Raw genomic sequence first — 20182 nt, 5'->3', positions numbered from 1 at the left:
TCCTACCCATGCTGCAGGCTGCATTTCTTTTAAAACTCCAGCTTGTATTAAGCACGGCTGTAATTAATAAGGTGCGACTGCAATGAGCTCGGATGAGGGAAAAACACATTTCAGGAGCAGCATTTTCATTTATCCAAGTTTGCCCCGCCCCCTGTATAAAATTTGGACCACTTTGGCTCCCTTACCACACGCACCCACGAGGCCTAGACAAGTCAAACATATCTCCTTCTGGATCGGAAACTGCGTTTGCTAACAGGGCTTGCATTTAGGTGAAGAAAGCTTATGTAGATAAATGGAACCGTGTGTGGGAGCCTCAGCAAGCTGTATAAAAGAGAAACAAAGTAATTGCATGTGTACTGTATGAGTCTGTGTGTGTGTGCGCGCGCGCGCGTGTGTGGCTGAGACACCGGGCACTTCAAAGCTTTGATGTTGGAGCTCCTAAATGAGGGCCACCAGAGGTCCAGACTAATGGGACATCATGGGGAGATTAGAGGCCAAGTGTAGCAGGCTGACAACACAGTATTATGTGTGTGTGTTTGTGTGTGGCAGAAATAGAGAGCAAGAACACGAGTTTGTGTGTGTTGCTCCTTGCGTGTACTCCTTTTGCAATTAAAAGTGAAAGTTTTGGCTCCAAGTCTGAGAGGGAGTTTGCAGGAAGTAATTGGACAGGAAGCATCAAGTTGTGGCCACGAGCATTCCGGTGCTCATGCCAAGATTTCGACAAAAAAATGTAAAAACGCGTCAGAGTTAAAGAAATCATCAGTTTATTCGTTATGGTATAAATCCTTTATTAAATAATCATAACAATAATTATAATAACAATCATAAAAAGAGCATTTCTGTACAAAGACCCCTTTAAAACAACAACAACAGCAGTCCTAGCAGTGCGAAGGGTTAGGGGTGTATGTGTTTGTGTGTGTGTTTGTCGGGGGGGGGTCCTGTCTTTCTGTGTGTTTCATTTGGTCCCCCCGGGCTGAAGGGGGCGCTGTGACTGTCGCTGGCAGTCTCAACTTACTGTATCCGATACTGGCTCCAAAGGCAAGCTGGATCCCCGAGGCTCCAAGGCACTTTGAAAAGAGTCAGTGGGGGTCCAGAGATGTGGGCCTCAGAGGAGAGAGAGAAAGAGACAGCGAGTAAGGGTGGATGGGATGTGATGCTGAGTGCGAAAGTGTGAGAAGCCATCGTTCCCTTTAATTTCTAGATTCTGCCATACTCTCGGTGTGCGCGCATGTCCAAAGTTTCTCGAGTTTTTCAGAGAGGAAAGACGTGTATTTGTGTTCTGTATATACATCCGTATATACAAGGGAAGTGCGTGGATGTTTGTGTCCGTGGACGGGGAATTTTAAAGGCCTTCACTCCCTTCTTCTCATGGCTTACAAGTCCAATCCAAGCATGTGCGACAAGACCTTTTTAAACTGTTTAAAAAAAAAATGCTGCAACAGTAAAAATTAACACACGCACAAAAAAATTAATCACAAAATAGGCCACGACTAGCCAGTAAGTTGAGGTGGGACGGGGGTTCCGGTGTTGGTGTGTGTCGGTGGGGGAGGTGGGTGGCGGGAAAAAAGAGGGGATAGGTCCTTTAAATCATGGCTTTTGAGGTCCACGTGTAAAAGAGAGCGAGAGAGATCCTCCTCTCTGGTCTCGATGTCTCCTCAACGTTCCTTTTTTCAACATTTCCACCAACAGTTTGCTTTTAAGGCGTTGTTGTGTGTCCGGGCACACAGTCAGTCAGTCGATTGAGAAGAGCTGTGTCTGACTGCATTTGTTTTTGATCCCATTTGCTTTTTTTTTGTCTTGTACTCGTGAAAGAGAGAACATCGCCCCTACGAGGGAGAGGCAGGGGATTTTTTTTTTAGTGCGCTGTCAGTCATAGTCTCTTATAGTCTCTCTTTCCTTCTCTTTCTACAGTGCTTCACACTCTTACCAGCAATCCATAGGTTGCACCAACCAAAGCTCCTTGACCTTTTACCATTAACCGCAATGTAAACGTGACCTTCTCTTTGACAGGAACCGGCAACAACAGTCTCCGACAACTAAATCTAACAAGAACATCTCTGCCAGTAAAATAATGTGTTAAAAAGCCCCCCTCCCCCCTCCCCCCACACACACACACACACACACACACACACACACACACACACACACACACACACACACACACACACACACACACACTTCCTTTGCTTCATTAAAAAAACAAAAAACAAAACATATCTGCCAGACTGGGTAACAGGCCAGAACTAAAACATTAAAACAGAAAGTGATTGAGCAGTGAGACAAACTCGAGGGGCGTCGGTGACTAAATAGACCACAGACTGTCAGGAACTAAGAGGATAACTGAGGCTGATACGTAGAGAACAAAGGAGCCAACGGTCCACACCAAGGAGCTAACTTCTAGGCCACTGTGTTCACACGTGATCCAAAAAACAAAAGAAAAAAAGACGCTTTCTAAGCACGTTCCTAACCTACCACCTTTCCAACACGATGTGTCTGCCTCGCTGTTTGTGTAGTTTACAGTATCCACTTTCAAAACTAGACCTCATACAAATCTATGATGCATCTATAAACGTTTCTCTGTTGGTGGACCAAGAATCTGTACTTGATATGTGTAGATATTTACTTTTTAGGCCCAGAACGGAACAGTCCATCAGTTTTTTACTCAGTGGTTCATTTTGCCATAGAACTACCAATACTGGACTGTGCAATGCTTTCCGAAACAGGAAAACAAGTTCTCGTTTGAGCTCGAAAGTGGCTTTCTTGTTGCCTGTGCATCCTGGGATCTGCGCTGCTGAGGAATAAAGTGAACTGAAGCAAAATGAAGAAGATAGCGGGAGGTTTTCACAGGGTGACTGTCATCCCTCTCTTTCTTTCCATCTTCCTTTTCCTTTTCGAATCGCCTTTTCTTTCTCACGCCTCGGTGCAGCAGCGCTGTTGGTTGAGTTTGACCTTGTGCTTGAGGCCGTCGTAGAGTTCGAAGTTGTAGTTCTCCAGGGTGGTGGAGGAGCGGGACGACAGGCCGCTGTAGGAGCAGGTGCAGTACAGCAGGAGGCCGGCGCACACCGCTCCGAGCAGGACGCCCAGAGAGCTCATGACGATGATTGTGACCAGTATGGGGTCAAGGGTGTACAGCCACGAGTTGTCCTTTTCTGAGACACGCGTGACTGGAGGCTCGGATGACGGTGATGGCGTGTTCCTCTCTGGGAACTGTAAACCTGTGACAAAAACGGGAGGTTAGTATGATGACAGGCAAGGAGTGGTTGTATAAACCTGTTATTGCTACAGTTAATGATGATATACATGACATGGGGAGGTGGGTTGCAAAGTGGCTTGGAAAAATCAACGTAAATGCGAGATTTTACAATTACAGGTAAACTGCTGTTAATGAGATCAAGTGATCTGTCAGGAGTGCAGGTAAACTTGACTTCCTGACCCTACCTGATCTTTTGCGATGTTTTTGACTTACTAAAGAGAAAAGATTGTATCAAACATCACTAAAGTCATGAATTGTTGTGAGTAGAAGACTCGTTTACAAACAGAAACTAAAGTCCGAACAGAGGTAATTCAATTCAATTTTCATTTATGTAGTGCCATTTAATATCAAAACAACAGTTGCCTCAAGGCACGTTATATTGTAAGGTATGGACCCTACAAAAATTCAGAGAAAACCTCTAGAATTGGACGACCCCCTATGAGCAAGCAATTGGCAACAGTGGGAAGGAAAAACTCCCTTTTAACAGGAAGAAACCTCCATCAGAACCAGGTATAGCCATCTGCCACAAGGGAGATAACTTACAGAAATGTTCTTTATAATTTATAAAAGTACTTTATAGAAATGACAAAAAGGTACTGGTGTGAGCTCCGGTGTCTTACCTCCACCTAGCGGGCCACCGTAAATTCGTCCATCGCCACCTGGTCCCTTAACTATCAGACAGAAGCACAGGACACACCGACTTTAAACACCAATCCGATTTACGCATAATTCTAGCTGTAATTACAACAAATAAACAAAAACATGCCTCTGCATTTGCCTCTGCAAGGTTTCCTTTAAATGCTCGCCAAGTGCCTAACTCGAGTTCAGTGTCTTTTTACACAATCACCAGAAATAACAGCAACCCTTTGCATACCGTTAACTGCTTTATATTTGCTGCTAATTTTGATATTACACATTTATACTCATACACACACTTATAAATAGAAAAATACGACTTTATTAATAATAAAGATCATTAAGATACATTCCTGTCAAACACACAGTCATCACATGGTATATCGATGGTGTAAGACTGCTCATTCAGTGTGAATAACAATGCAAACATGTCATCAAATCATTAACAATTCCCGTCATTATCGCTGCTGAAATCATCATTACTGTTCGACCGGTGCATTAGATCATCAAAGAAGAGAAAAATAATGGAGACAAAATGTCAGCAGTTGCTCGTGACAGTGCTTTGTGTGAAAGTAACAGGTCTGCCAGGTGGTGTGAACTGAAAATTGACGTGGATGTGAGTGTCTGAATTGTGGCAAGCCCTCCCTCCCAGCACTTTATTCGAGCCCAATAGCCTGAGAGTACTTCTACTTTAGGTGGGTTTTCTTTTAACTTTGTGCACATTTGTGTCCGCACATGTGAGTGTGTGTTTGGGCTCGCTTGCTCTTGGCGAGCAGTCAGGAGTGGGAGTAGCTGCTTGGCAAGGCACACGTCTAGATCTGCTGGTCTCTGATGGCCACCGGCATTATTAATACTGTTTCCAGGGCAACTGGTAGTTGGCAGGGGATTGGGCGATCGAGGTGCGGTTGATGGGAGGGAAAAGTGCTTACCGCAGACCTAATAAATGCTATCTGTCCATTAACTAATTACGACTATTAGAGGCTTGGAAGCATAATGGTGTTGAGATGGCTCGAGTAGGGTGTCCGGTCCCTCCTCCCCCCAAGTTGATTTAAAAGCACATGGGCAAAGTGTGCCAGAAAAAAGTGCAGCTTCTAAATTGTGACAACAAATTGAGGTGCATTTCTGCTGAGCTGCGGGCTTGTAGGTGATGGATTTTTGCAGCAGTGACAAACCAGGGAAAGCACGCCCCGTTAAGCTACAGAGTGAAGACCTCAATTTCATTCAATCCAGGGTGTTAAATTGAGCTCGTGTCAGATCTCATCACCTCTGTACCAACTGATGAGAGAGAAATTGCCGCTAGTGTGTCTATCTCGGTGACAATTACACGATAAAAATGGGTTTTTAGAGCCCATATGTGTTAAATATTAGCGAGAAGTGCATTAGCTGTGTCTTATTTTATGTCACCGGCCAATAATGGCACTAAAAAGGGAAAAAAAAAACCCAACCCTGAATGGCTGAAACTCTCTGCTCTGGTTTTTGTAATATCTCGGATTCCTCTCAAGGATGAACACATAAGGCAAAAACACTTCGCTTATGGCTTCCAGCTGGTCCGGCGGCATTGTGGGATTTGTAGGAGCGTAAATCAAGGATCGAAGCGGCGATGGCAGACAGATGTGTCTATTTACAACCCTAAAAACAACAAGCACATATTCACACTGGAAAACACGACAAGGCTCGGCTCAGGCACGGCTTTCATCTGGGCGGCTCAAAGACACGGAGAACAACTGGAGTGGGTGGTATGAAGCATGAATGGGAGTGGTACAACGTGCTTTATTACACAAGAGATTCAAGATGAAACACTGAAACACTGAAGACAGCCGCATCCATCACTGACTGATGCCTTTATCGAGAGAAAGATGAGACGTTCAATCAAACGGAGCTGGTTAACTCCGTTTGCGATGCAGGACTTTTTAAGTATGATGGATTTGCATTCCTTTGTTTTGTATTTTTGTGAGGTTTTTTTTTGTAAATGTGCACATGCTTTGTTGAAAAGGACAATGGACCCCCCCCCCCCTCCACACATCCCATTTCTGTTCTTTTACAAACACCCTCGCTATTGGCACAACTCATATTGCAACTATCCTGTGGTTGTGTTATTACAGAGATACCAAGAGCTTCATTTTCTGGGCCTTGCCAGATCATTTCCACAGCTAGCACAGTTTTCTCCCCCCCCCCCCCCCCCTCCCTCCCCCCGTCTCTCCCTCTCTCAGCACTGCAGGGTTCCTCGTGTCTCTGGGGTCTTGTTTTAGCCTCGTGGTTTGGCAGCTCTGGCTGGCTCCTTGCAGCGGAACCAGCTCAAAATCCCCTCCCCGTCCTCTTCCCCCTCGCATGCCTGTGTGTGTGTCCACGTTGGGGTCATTCCAGAAGGACCGTTGGGGTTATGAGGAGCCAGACGGTACTCAATGGTCCGAATCAAGCTGTTCAGACAAATAACTTACTCAGTCTTCAGTTCTCTCATCAGGAGCAGCATAGTGTGAAATGTCAACAGCAAAACTCCTTAATGGAACAGGGAAGGAAAAACAGCAACCGAAGCTACATCCATTAGAGAGCGTGCATGTGTGAGAGAGAGAGGCCACAGTGTTTCCTTTGCCAAAAAAAAAAAAAAAAATATCACTCAGCAATTTAGGACAATGTCTTTGTCGTCATCATCACCGCTGGGGGCTGTAAACTAAAGCAAGTGAGGGTTCGTCGATCTTGCTGCGCCACGACTCTCACTGCCATCGCCGGTCGGCGTCGTCCTCTGACGAATACAGTGCAGCTTATAAGCGCTTCGCTTTTAGCAGAGGGTACGGTGTCGGTCCCGGCTGTCCAACCTCACCGTCAGGACCGGCTCCACCCCGGGGGTGGCCATACTGGAGGACCAGTTAGAGTACTGGAAGCACTGCGAAGAGCTGTGATAGGCCACAGACAGTTGGCTCTTCTTGGTGGCCAGGTGTTGTCGACAGCAACAGAGTGCTCTGACCAAGATGGCCGCTGCCAGGAGAAGGAGGGCACCCCCGGCAGCCATAATGTAATACCAGTGGATGGGCAAGGGAGGCACAGGAACGCCTCCCCCTGGTGGAGAGATACAGAATAATTGGCCAGCGGGAAAAGAGAGGAGTGGCACTTGTTTTTCACTTTTTAACACTGAATTCGTCTGATTCTATCCCTGTTCGTGCACCTCGTGTGAGCATGCACAAGCATGCCAGTTGCAAAAAGAAAGAAAGAAAGACATCTCCAAGGCCAGAAAAGAAAGAAAGAAATGCATCCATCTCTGTCACGTAGCTTGGGTTGCAATTGGAGGACAAGTTTTCACACCAAGATCGTCAAGAGATTTGGTTTGAAATCGCTCCAATAGTTGGATCCAATCAAGTGCAATGCAAGCGATTTATTTCTTTTATTTCTTTATTTATTTTTTTTAAACAAAGCTCCAGTGAGATTTCTTGGTGTGAAACGAAAGCCAAAATAATTAGTCATAAAAGCACGCACACACATTGACTTAAGGAGCTTCCTCTTCCTGTTTCACACTGGCACAGGAAGTCACAAACAGCTCCTTGATATCATCTCAGAACCATGCAAGGATCAGCGGGAACATCACACGGGTATCCAGCGTTCCAGAGCTCGCACTCTCTCTCTCACTCTCTGAGCTCATATTGGACCGGGATTTGTTATTTAGCTGGCTCGAGTTGTCAGATTTTGTTTTGAGTACATAATTTATCCTGTTCTCTGTTCTTGGTTTTTCATTTTCCTTTTTTGTGTGTTTTTTGTCTGTCATGCATCAGCATCCTGGCCAGTCCTCTCCTTCTCAAGCCAAAGAGCTGTCTCCTCGGAGACCATCTCCACAGATCCTCTACTCTTCTGCTGCTCCTGGATTGAGTTCCCCCTCCCCCACCCAATTCTCAAATTTTTGGTAAGAACCAGCTAACCGGCTTCCAAGAGGCCTCTACTCCTCTATCCAAGTCTACTAAAACAAACCCTTGTAGACAGAGTGGAAAAACTTAAAAAAAAAAAGAAGAAGAAGCCCACATGCTCTTTCCAAAGCTGATGTGGAGAAGCTGTATGTAGGATGTCACACTGAACTAAAGGGAAAATGAAGCGGGGCTGAATACATCCTGATTTTTGGACCGTGTCACATAATTACAGGGGGAAATGGTGCGTGCTCCTGCTACTTCACACTGCACCCACTCATTAGGCAGAGCTGACTTAGGGAGAGGAGACAGAGACACCCATGCTCGATGCTGCTCAGTCACTCTATCTGATTGCTTTCCACTGGGGACGCTGTTGTGTGTGTGATGATATTAATGTGTGTGTTTGTCAAGGGTTAGACACCGTGTGCTATATGTGTGCGCGTGTGTGAAGTCAGAGGAGTAGAAAAGCCGAAGAAATGCACACACATCACATTCGCACTGAAGCCTCCTAGCTCTTATCTTATTGGAAGACATTATGAGATGCCAAAACACTAACATCAATCTCATAGGGTCTCCTAGGATGCTCTAAATATTTTTCATGAGGCAGACAGTTATTTAAAACCCTTCAGGCTGTGTCAGGAAGCCTAGAACAGAGAATATGTAGCCCTTTTCAAATATGACTCCTTATGCCGTGCCGGATTCGGCTTCCTTCGCACGTACAGTCTTTCCTTTTGAGACCAATCCTTTGTTTCTGCTAAAACTGACAAGGTAAAACAATGAGCTACTGAAGCGATCTATCCTGTAACTTCACTAAAATTTGATCAAAATTAATTTGGTGTTTGGTGAATATTTGCCATTAGTACTCATTTTGAGATGTCTACATGCTGCCGGTGACGTGGCGAATCAGCTTTAAAAAGTCTGGAATCACAAAGCTGTGGCAGACTCGGCTTCTGTGCTGTCAGTGTAAAAGAGTGATTTAGACTAATTGGTTTTTCTTTTAGTGGTTCAGACCAAGCAAAAAAAGAAACCCAGGCTAGTGCATACCGACGGGCAGGAAGCAAGACCACAGGAGAAGTGACTTCACACCAAAGTCAGACTCACCTGGATTTTCGGGAGGAAAAGCCGCGAAGGGTTCTGTGAGGATAGAGAGGCGGGCGGGAGACAGGAGCAGAGAGAGAGGGGGGAGAGAGCGAGACAGCTGTTAGATAACTTTAAATATAAGAGAAAAAGTCAGCCAAATGTCACGCAAATGTCACAAGACTATCAAACTCCTCCTGAGGAAATTTTAAGTTAATTCCTCAGATAACGCACATGAATTATGGCATTTACAGTGATTCTCTGCTAGAACGCTGTTTCAAACAGAGTATATTGTGGTTGCCAGGAATTTGAGACGGGAGTGTATAGTGTATAGGCTATGGGCGTATGTGTGTGTCTGCATTTGCAAAGTTCACACATTTCAAGTTGTTTATCTGCAGCGTCCAGTAAAACTGGAGCGGGCTGTGAATGCACAGAGCAGAACCTTCACTTTGATTGCCTGGAATGCAAACACAGAGAAATGATGTGTGTGTGTGTGTGTCTCAGTGTGTGGTACATGGTGTGTGTGTGTGTGTGTGTGTGTGTGTGTGTGTGTGTGTGTGTGTGTGTGTGTGTGTGTGTGTGTGACTGGGGGTTGAGAAAGAGAGAATGGGAGTAAAGGAGCAGGGGGTCCGACTTGGGAACTGGCGCCTTTTGGCGGGAACGCCGACGTACTGTGAAAAACTCAACTGTGTTTGGTGATAAGCAACATCCCAGCATGCTCTGGGAGTGGCAAAGGAGGAGAGGGAAGGGAGGAAGGAGGAAACACAGCAGCAGGGAAGCAGGAGGGGGGCTGGGCTATCATCTTTGCCTTCCAAGCTGCTGTGCTGCTTAGACTCTCTCAGGACTCGCATGACACACACAGACATATAAAAATGACTCAACACAAACACACAGAAAAACACTGGCCATACACATAGACACACACACTTTCCCTCTGTTACACTCTGCCACCCCACCCCCGCCGCCATGTTCCCACTGTGGTCCGGCTCCAAAGCACACTGGACGTCAGTCAGAAGTGATGACGGCAGGTTTTTGGCTCCGAACCGCCGGCTTGGTCTCTGATCTGTTTAACACCCTCTCCGAAGCCCCTGCTCAGGCTAGATTAGGGAGGCTACACTGGAGCTCGGCTCGTGCGAGGCACCCAGAAACTTACTTGGGAAACAGCCTGTCTAGTAATTCCCTTTGATGGCTCGGGAAAATCTCTGTTTACAAATACGACAGAGGAGGGAGCGCAGGAGAGATAGAGGGAGAAAGAGAAGAGAAATCTAATGAAACATAGATTAGCATCGCCGGGGCCCACGGGGCGTTTATGGCCTAGTTTTCCTATTCTTCGTTTCTTTTCTTTCTTTCTTTTTTCGTGGAGGAGTAAACGCTGTCCCTCCCTCTTCTTCCTGCTTTCATCTCTGTGTTCGGTGGGCTCTTTGGAGGAGAGGCTGTCTCTGAAACTGGGATGGGAGGGCGAGTGAAGGATTGGTGTGTGGTGGTGCTGGTGTTTCTCACTTCATGTGTGTCACTGCTCAAGGACCTTACGACTGAAAGTCGAGGTGGTAGTAGGGAGCAGTAGACTGATAGGAGGGTGAGATAATGTGTCATGAGTGTGTGTGTGTTTATCTGTAAAGATTTTTGGCAAGAAGAAGCAAAAATAAAGAAACAAAGCATATGTGCGACTTACGTGTACACTCCGTCAGTGGGGTGCTCGAGCTGATGTGGATGTTGTCTATCCAGATGTGCCCTCTGGTGCCGTGCACAAAGTAACCCTCCATCACAACCTACCACAGCCGAAAAAAAGGAAGGATGAAGAGGAAGAGGAGGAGGGAAAAGTTGAAGGAAAAAGAAGTGAGAGGAAGAGGAAGACGGATGACAGGATGGGGGGTGGAGGCACATTGAAAATGGGGACAGCAGCAGGAGGAGGAGAAATAGGATAAAAACTTAATACGGTGCCTGCGATTTCAAAGTTGCACTCAACACTTGCAATCATCCTCCCTGCTCTGCAACCATCTCCCACTTACTTTTTTATGAGAACATTAACTGCTTGTGATGTCTCTGACAAATGCACAGCCAACTTCCAAACAGTCCCACAGCCAGAGGGACACTACAGCGTACTTTATTTCAAATGTGGCCTAAAGTGACACAGAGCTTAAAACTGATACTGTCATATGCTCTGCTACAAGTACAAGTGCGTACTTTAGCTTTAGAAGAAGCGTCACATGGGCAGCTGAACTACAAGAAGCAAGGGGAAGACACACAGTCATGGCCCTTTTATACTTGGAGTGTTGTGCTACTGGCGTGTACACCTGTAGCTGAGAACAATACTGCAGCGGCTACCATGGCGAGCATGAATGGAAGCAGCTGTGTGATAAAAAATAATAGCAATGCATGATGTGGCCAACAGGCCGGGTATACTGGGAACTGAACCGTCCTCAAGACAGACTTAAAACTCTGGAATAGCTTTAGAGCACATGGGTCACATGCTAAACCTGGTAAGCTAAGTCAGTACCCAAGTAAGTAAACTTTATTTAGATTTAGGAAAAACTCTTAACAGTAAAACAACAATTAGCAGCTAAGCAGTACAAAAAAACCTACCACCAAAAGAAATGGGTGCGATCGCTAACGGTCGAAAAATTTTTTTTAAATTGTATGCTAGCTAAAAATATTAAGTACAGTAGAAATTGTTGTCTAAGTTATGGCTAATCTGTTGAAACGGTTTGTGAAAACCTTAGCTAAAACTTGTTAGCTAAAACACCTGCAATAGAGCTGAAATAGCTAGCAAAGTTACTGTTAGCTAAACATGATGATTAAGTATGATGGGGAACTGTAACTAGAGTAGCAGATAAAAGTTGTGGATAAATGTTTGAACACTTAAGCTAAAAATCTTGGGTAAACAGCTGAAGCTGAAGTCTTAACATGGCTGAATGAAATGGCTAAGAGCCTGCCTGAAAGTTTAAAATAAGTTCAAGTTAACAGATTTTGACATGTAGGTGGTGGTGAGCGCATATAATGTAGCTTTGGGGGTGTTTAAGATTGAAAATATTAACAGCCTACTCTAATAAAACTACAACAGAAATGTTTTCCCTTCCTGGGTAGCATGTAATTAAAATGTCTAACTCAAGATTACAAAGCCTGATTCGTATATAACTCAATAATACTGGTAAGAAGCTTGATTCTTTCATCTCCCATTTGCCTTCTTTTTAAGTATTTATTTTATGAGCACACAGAGTTTAACCACTACCTGGACGCTTTTAGGAGATCGAGGTAGTATGGTCCGACCCTCCTTCCAGACGGGGCCCTGATCGTCTGTTAGTGTCCACAGGACCGTCTCTTCAAAGTGGGCGTCCTGTACCAGGACCCTAAGGTGGCCCTGGGCCTCCCCCGATATCTGGTAAGAGAAGACTAGACACAGGGGCCCAGTGTCGGCGGTCAACACGGGGCTCAAGAGCCGAGCTCGCTGCTGCTCAGTCTTTAGGCTTGCGTCTATGTACAGATAGCTGTTGAGCTCTGGAAGGGAAAGAGATATGAGAAAAGATAGAGCATGAATTTTTCTAACTCGGACCAAAATGGGATATAAAAGTTGCCACATGCACATTCCTGTTCACAGCAATTTCACAGCAAAAATGTGAAACTGAGCCCTTTCTGCATTCTCTCCACATTACCGAAAGTGAGCAGGGTTTTGTTTTAACCTTGAGTTCGCTGGTTACTGCAGTCAAATGAAAATGAAAAAAATAAATAAACAGAAGTCTGATTTAATGGATTTTCATTCAGGCCTCGAGGCAATAAAAATAGAAAATGAATGGTTGTGTAGACTTTTGATATTCACTGTAAATGGATGCTGCTGCAGTTAGTCTGTGCGGCAAACACGGAGCACATACACAAGGGAATCGTGTGTGCGTACAGTGAGAGAATTATCGTCGTTAATCATGACTTAGACACATATATAGACATGCACACATGTACATAATGGCTTTTCACACGGTTAGACATTTCCAACATGACTGTTCAAAAAAAAAAAAAACCCGAGACACTAATCACCAGTTGCTAACAGGAATGGGATCACCACAGCACAATAGTCATACCAAACAATAGGGATGTGACAAATATAAACACAGAGAAGAATAGGTCCACTGAGAGCGTCGTTCATACACCGAGTGCTAGCAGAACTCCAGCCAAGACCCTTGAGGCGTTTTTTTCTTCATTCCCTTTCAGGTAAATGACTTAACCAACGGAAAAGTCCAACAGAAATGCATCCCCCTCCACTTGTTTACACCAGAGGATGTTTAGTTTGCAAATTGGAAAGCGACACGAATTCCATTGTGAGAGACCGCATGTATGAGTGACTGCCTGTGTGAACGAGAAGCACAGATTGCATTGTGCATGCCCGCGTACGTGTGAGAGAGCGGCTCGGTGAGGTGTCTGCTGAGGAATTTCTTAAGTGGGCCCGGTGGGAAAGAGTCCAATATCAACAATCTGCAGATTAAATCACCTGATTTATCAAGAACAACTGTGTGTGTGTCTGTGTGTGTTGGTGCCTGTGTGTATATGTGTTCCAGCAATTAAGCGCCTTTCTGTTTTATAGGCGAGAGAAAAACTACCACAAGAGTAAGAAGTTTCAATCGGCGTGCAGTAGCATCCACTGCCACCGCACTCAGGTTCGCTGAGTGACTAAGTGAGTGAGCCTTTTTTTGCTCCGTGTGTCCAGCAGATCACACTGGAAGTATCTGGGGGGGATAAATCTTCTTCCTAGTTGACAGCTCCCCTCTGCCCGCCATGTGTCGCAGTCGCCTGTGTGTGACACCTAAGACAGCGTGTGACAGTGTGTCCCTTGGCCCTCTGCAGCTTTGAATGAATGTGTATGTGTCACTGTAGGAAATATATATATATATATATATATGCATACAACTGGAGAGGATGTGAAATCAGGTCTCCATGAGGCGTTTTATGACTTATTTCAATGTGCGCACCAAAGCTTCCTCCATTCTCATCGCCTCGCATTGAAGTGGAGTCTGTTGCCCCCCCGTCCATTGTTGTGCCTCTTGTTCAGCAGACGCCTCATAATCGAGGCTGCCACGCCGGACACAGCAAAAAGAGAGCATTATTAATCTATTTCACAGAGGTCTGCTGCTGGCATGAGGAAAACAATGATTCAGTCTACAAAGCCCAGTTTATCACACTGGTACTAGCATGATAAACTAGGAAGTCTGATTTAGTATTAGAGTAGATGGTGGCTATTTCTAGGATTGTGTGTTATTACTGTTACTATGACTGGTGTCAGGTGTGAGGTCAAGAGGTGATGAGTTTGTGGTTTCTGGGAGAGGTGAGGGAATTCTGTAGAGGATTACAACAGTGATTTGATAGGGGCGAAATAAAGATCCTGCAGGCTGGCTGGGATATCGTGACCTTTGACCCCCGTGGGAAAATCAAAGGCTCGGGCGGCGTGTCAAAATGGCTGGAAATGATACTTCAGGCATGAAAGCCACCACGGCCTGTCTAATGAAAGAAGCCGCTTTGAAGCCCCCCCCGTCATAGATTTTTTATGACCTGAAGAGGTCACGCTTCAAGAACATTTCCTCCTTTTTGCCACGAGATCTGCTGTCCTCCTGAACATGACCGAGGTGACATCACTGAAGCAGGTTGGGTGTGTGTGTGTGTGTGTGTGTGTGTGTGTAGGGGGAGGGAGACTGGACCTCTTGTTTAATTTTCTCCAGCTGCAGAAATGCTAAATCTTTCATGGAGACTTGCTCGAGACCAATGAATTTTAAAACAATCTTGGGATAACGATCCCTTACCCTGAAAAATTATAAATAGTGCAAAAAAAAGAAACCCAGCAGGAAACCTCTTCTGTACCTTTTAACAACCTGCCAAATGCTGGACTTTTGATCTGTGGGTATGCGTAAGAGGAAAATGAATAATTATTTCTTCAAGGAATGCCTAAGTAAATGGAAGTCTACACAGCATCATGTGGGACGTGCCTGAGGTAATTGCGGGGCAGTAAAGGACGACTGGGGATAACCACTCGTCTTTGGAATCTCCTGCTCTGAACTTAATTGGAGCCGCTCGGTCTTAACCCCTTCCTGCCGACACTTCATTCTGACACGCAGAGGTGAGCCTCTGCATGTCACATGCGAGGCTGTGTGCGCTTTCCGTGGAGGCTGTTCTCCCTCTGATTCCCTCAGTTCATTTTCATTCTCATTCACTCGGAAAGAGCGGCGTGGCTGGCGCACGGCGTCGCTGACAAATTAGACTGGTTTCAATTTAAGGAATTATTTTAATCAAATTGAAAAAGGGGGGACTCAATGAAGATTCAGAAGGAGAATGACTCCATTTAATTATAGAAAATGCAGTCTTGTCTAGACCCGAGGAAGTTGATGGAATAAACGGCATGCTTGTGCAATTTCTGCACCCAAGTAGAAGTCTGCTTGCAGCTGCATACATAAAAGCTGATACCCCACAATAAAAAAAAAAAGGAAAAAAGAAAAGAAAATGGGGTTCCCGTAGTGAACCTGAGCTGCTAACTGCACTGTTCTGTAAATCCATCCGGACATAACTTCAGATCTATTAAATGCATGCTGTGCAGAGGAAAAACACTGAGGGAGTCGGACCAAATATTCACATTTCTGTTAAGGAGACTCACCGTTGCTGTGCAGGGACCAGAGCAGCGGGGCGTTGGGGTCGTGTGTCCACCCACACAGGCCGTGGTCGAACTCACACACGGCGTCTGATGGGGGAGAGGTGGCCGCTGTAGAGGTGGAGAGCAGCCAGGGAGAAAAAGGCAGCGTAAGAGCGAGAGCCAAAGGGCAGATAGGCATGAGAAATCAAAGTCATTTCAGATACAGGAGCATTTGCAGCTGATCTACATAATGTCATGCAGCGCTTTCTCAGGCCTTTCATCTTTCTTATTACAGCTTCCTAATGACGCTATTAATCCAGCATTTCTTTGGCTCTTTCATATTAAACACCTGTCTCACCTGTAGTCGTGACAGGGACCGTGGTGGTTTCGACGTCAGCTGGCAGCGTGGGTGTGGTGGTGCCTGCTGGGGTTGAGGTTTCTGCAGGAACAAACATAATGAAACTTGGGTCAAAGGTGGCCCCTTAAAGCCAACTTCAGACAATGTATTACTGTAAAGAGGGCAGCAAAATGAACTGATGTTTGTTAAAGACATTATTTATGTGGCGATATGTCCTTTGGGAGCTGCACATTAGGGAGGGCCAGGAAATACAAACGGGAAAGAGGAAATGATAAACTCACAAAGGCAAAAAAAACAACAAGACGGAAATGAAGTCTTTAATAATAACTCTCCATTGTGCCTCCATAGATCATAGACTATGCAAAAGATAAAGGTAGTCTCCGGGTGTAAAAAGTGAAAGCCATTCAGGTCATGGAGTCTTCTTGACAATCAGCAGGGGGTCAGAAGGAGTGAGATTATATAGACGGCTATGGGAAAATGACCCCTCTTCTCACTTGATTTAATACAGCAGAGAGGAGTTTTTGCCCTCATTCACTACTTTTATATCTTCTTCATTAGAACATGATGCTCATTTTGCAAATCATGGTCTTATTTAAGAGTAAAATACACAATAAAGAAGAGCATCTTTTATGGGGTAGCTATCAGAACCACCCCTTACATCATCATATATAATGATAGTAGCATATGTATGTATGATTCCTATTTCCTCCTAGACGAACGGAAAAATCTTGATAAAACTTTGACATGCCACTGAGAGTGCCGGCACCTATGTGGTTTATACAAATACTTTATTCAAATGTCACAATTCAAAGTTCAATCTGCAATCAATGTGCGCATGTTTGTTGACATTACTTGTGCCTATATTATGTTTATTTAGTTTGTGGATGTTCATTATGCTTTTTACCGGTGCAGCCGAGCGAGTTCTTGATATAAGCTGCTATAAAAAGTCTAGAAAACAGCACAGAAGAGCAGACAACAAGAATGCGGGATAAGAAGACGTAGTTTGGGTCGTCGCAGTAACTAAGAAAGTAAGTAAGGTTTTTTTCTTTTTAATTTAGTGTGTTTCGTAGCTAGGGTGATGAAAAAATTGCTCAAAGGCTTCAAAAATGGGCGAAAGCAAAGTAAGCTAGCGACAGTTATTAGCACAAAGAACAGAAACAGTGAACTTGGCTCATTAGAAACACAAAATAACAAGTTTGTTTGATCCAAGCAAACAAAAAAGAGTCGCTCAGATGAAGCAGGAAAATTTGACTTCTTGTTTTATGAATGTTGATTTTTGTTACGCTAAAACAGCTAATGTCTCCGTTAGCATGCACCTTTATGCAGGACAATGCAGTAACGCTGCTGCTTGAGTTAATGACCTTATCGTTATTTTATCATAACTCAGCACAAAGAACGTGCCTACAAATCGTACGTGGTACTGAAACCGCCTCACTGTACTAATTCATGTCTCCTGTCAGAGGAAGGCACAGAAAACCCAAGAGAGCCCTTGTCATGTTGTGTCTGGGAGCTCAGGCGTCAGTATGTATGGTAGATACATACTGGCTCGGATATGCAGACGCACAAATGAACAGGCACACATGTCCACATGTTAATACACACACACAAAACAGGCTGGCGCTAAGGCTGATGGATGGCTCTGTCTAACAAACTCCCCTCGACCTCGGACGGGATGATCGCACTCTGGGACCACTCTCTCGCTGTCAAGAAGGGTCTAAAAGCGCGCACACACAAACACACACACTCCATCACCCACTCTGCTGTCTGTGTGAACTGTTGTGCGTGTTTGTCTGTGTGCATTCGAGGGCCTTCTTCACTCCATAACTCAAGCGCGCTTGGAAGGAGGGAGAACAAACACAAAGTGAAATGTATGATTTTCGGTCCTCCATTAACGTCAACTAAATCTCGCATATATCAAAAAGAAAGACAAACAACACACAGAGGCATAAATAATCCAGCAGTTTGCTCATTAAAAGATGTCAAATGCACAAACACACACACACATGTTGAGCAGGCTGCAGCTAGAATGTGAAGTGGTAGGAAGAAAAAATAAAAGCGTAGTTATTAAGAGCAGATGGGCTGACCCTGGTGAGCTGTGGGAATTTACGCAGGAGTTTGGGTCAGCCAAAGATCCAGATGTATAATAAAAAAATAAAAATGCAGGTGTTTTCCCACATTTACATTTAGTCAGCCAACTTGTTTTTCTTTCTGTTTGTCTCTTTTCTTCAAATAGATTCAGACATTTGACGACGGTGACTCCTAAAAAAAAAGGCTAAGTGCACTCTCAAACGCATTATATTTCATTTTCCTCTGCCTTTTTCTTATTTAGTCCATCTAAACAACTCCAAGACTTGGATGCTTGATGATCGTGTGTGAGACGGGAGGTTGAACAGACACACACGAGTATCTAAGAAGGAAAAAGCGTGACATGGATTAAGCATGTCTAACGCCTGTTAGTGGCAGTACTAGAGGCCTCCTGCTGTTAAGGTTCCTCCTTCTGTGAGGCTACCATTATCATTTAAAGGCTGCGAAAAAAGCAATGAGGGCAACAAACACACTGTGATACGCAATTGATCTGCTTAAAAGAACTTCCCGCGGAAACGAGCGCAGCGGCGCCACAGCTGGAGAAATGGCAGAGATGAAAAGGCTGGCCACAGCTGGCGACTGCTTCTGACATTAACCCAGCGTTAATGTCACGTCCTTTATGCCAGCTATTAACTACCTAATGAGACTCTTATCGCTGCCGGTCCACTGGGAAGCAAAAGCATGGAAAGCAACTCTACCCTTCTACCTCTCTTCCACCCATCCGACTTTCAAATGGGCCACCACGTCTTGTTCAGCGTCTCCTCTTTATTCCTCCTCTTGTGTTCGCTCTTCTCGCCGTCTTTTGCTTTTTGTGTGTGTGTGTTTGCCTTTTTATTCCATTCTGACCTTTTGGGTCCTCTAGTTAAGTCTCAGGAGCGGGCGTTAAAATAAACCATCTACACATTACCTGAGCGCGCGCCACAGCTAAACACACACAAGCAGAGAGCGCGCAGTCGAGTCCATTAAGATTCTGCCCAGCTCCTGAGTACTCTATGCTTTCAAAGGTCAGGCCTTGTCACAGTGTAAATGTGCTGACCTTTCCAGGGTGTGACAGGAGTGTTTTGGGGGGCGATGGGAATGGCACTGACTTGCGCGCTGTTTGCAGGGTGTGTATGTTTGTGCGAGGCGAGGGGGAGGTAATGTGTGTTAACGTATGTGACCTGCCTACCATGCCCCGAGTCCTGTCCTTGATGCGTGCGAGGACGGTGTCGCGAGAGCTGGGTTTGTTGCACAGCAGAGAGGGAGCCTTGAAATGCAGGAACAGTCCCTCTGCAGCAGAGTGTTGTCTTACATAATGTGTCTGCTGCTGCAGGTGATGATGCAAGTCATCATCATGCACGGGATGAGATACCAACACTTAGAACCGGGGGCCCTAGGCGGCTGGAAGGGGGTGGGGCAGTGCTGACATAGATAATCGAGATGCACGCTCACATATGCGAATGCACATGCTCACAGACAAATTCTTCTGCGGGCTTGCTTTTCAGTGCACACGCAGTCGCCAAACACACACACACACACGGTCGTGAGGGCCAACCCACCCTGTAAAAAAAGACATTGCTCACTTCCAAAGAGTCTGACTCAGCAATATGTCAGAGAAGAGGAAAAAAATCTTCAATTATGTAGAAAGCTTTTCTGTAAATCTTTCCCTGGCAGTACTGAGTGCACACACACGCGCGCACACACACACATACACTCAAACACACACAGAGTGATGGATGCATGCACGCAGATATACATACACCCCAAAAGAACACAATGGGGTAGACAAGTAGCCATTATTTGATATTTTGCCGGGTGGGGTTAAGTGCTCAGATCAGGGATCATCCTCACACACACAGACGCACCATCACTTCAAAGATTGCATTAATTTCCTGGAGAGTTGCCCTAATCGCTACTTGCGGGACTCTAATGCTAAATCAAGCCTTCACCTTAAAAACTTAATCATTTAAGTTAAGGGTTATTGCTTTTTTCTCCCCCAAACGGGAGGCGGGTTCCCTTATGACATGAATAATGCAAGAGCACAAACAACAAAGAAGCCAAAATTCCAGAGGCTGGGATGCTGTGAAAACACTGGGATAATGCGCTTACTCCAAAGGCGGAATGATATAGGACCGAACTGAGAAAAATGGTTCAGAGCGATCATCATTTGAAAGCTAGCTCTACTGTGTTTACTCAAATTATGGAGGGAGGACAGACAGCTTGAGGTGTGTGTGCGTGAGCATGTGCGAGCTCTACTTTTCAGTGCTCCCAAGACTGAAATGAGCCTACCTGGATTTTTTTCCCCT

At 45.1% G+C, this 20182-nt stretch overlaps 1 protein-coding gene across 2 annotated transcripts in view; it reads right to left on the bottom strand.

The window, feature by feature from the left end:
- Window positions 1-741: 741 nt before the first annotated feature.
- The window catches only part of nrp2a (neuropilin 2a), a 60803-nt gene continuing 41362 nt past the window's right edge, over window positions 742-20182 (bottom strand). Inside the window, exons 12-18 of one of the 2 annotated variants that reach the window (XM_085447227.1) lie at window positions 15813-15893; window positions 15479-15583; window positions 12083-12348; window positions 10526-10622; window positions 8878-8910; window positions 3874-3924; window positions 742-3215 (exon numbers count right to left, since the gene is read on the bottom strand). In XM_085447227.1, the coding sequence (XP_085303353.1) occupies window positions 2911-3215; window positions 3874-3924; window positions 8878-8910; window positions 10526-10622; window positions 12083-12348; window positions 15479-15583; window positions 15813-15893 (938 nt within the window). In that variant the 3' untranslated portion in view covers window positions 742-2910. Of the gene's footprint in view, window positions 3216-3873; window positions 3925-6090; window positions 6944-8877; window positions 8911-10525; window positions 10623-12082; window positions 12349-15478; window positions 15584-15812; window positions 15894-20182 lie in introns of those variants that run through there. The other variant, XM_085447228.1, reaches the window with a different exon arrangement.

Source organism: Copadichromis virginalis, linkage group LG23, assembly GCF_057382275.1.
Source record: "Copadichromis virginalis isolate Kocher_CV1m ecotype Utaka linkage group LG23, C_Virginalis_male_GT1.1, whole genome shotgun sequence".
In the NCBI taxonomy this organism is placed as follows: Eukaryota; Metazoa; Chordata; class Actinopteri; order Cichliformes; family Cichlidae; genus Copadichromis; species Copadichromis virginalis.
The sequence above is the reverse complement of the archived record's forward strand: the minus strand, read 5'-3'. Positions and strand labels throughout refer to the sequence as shown.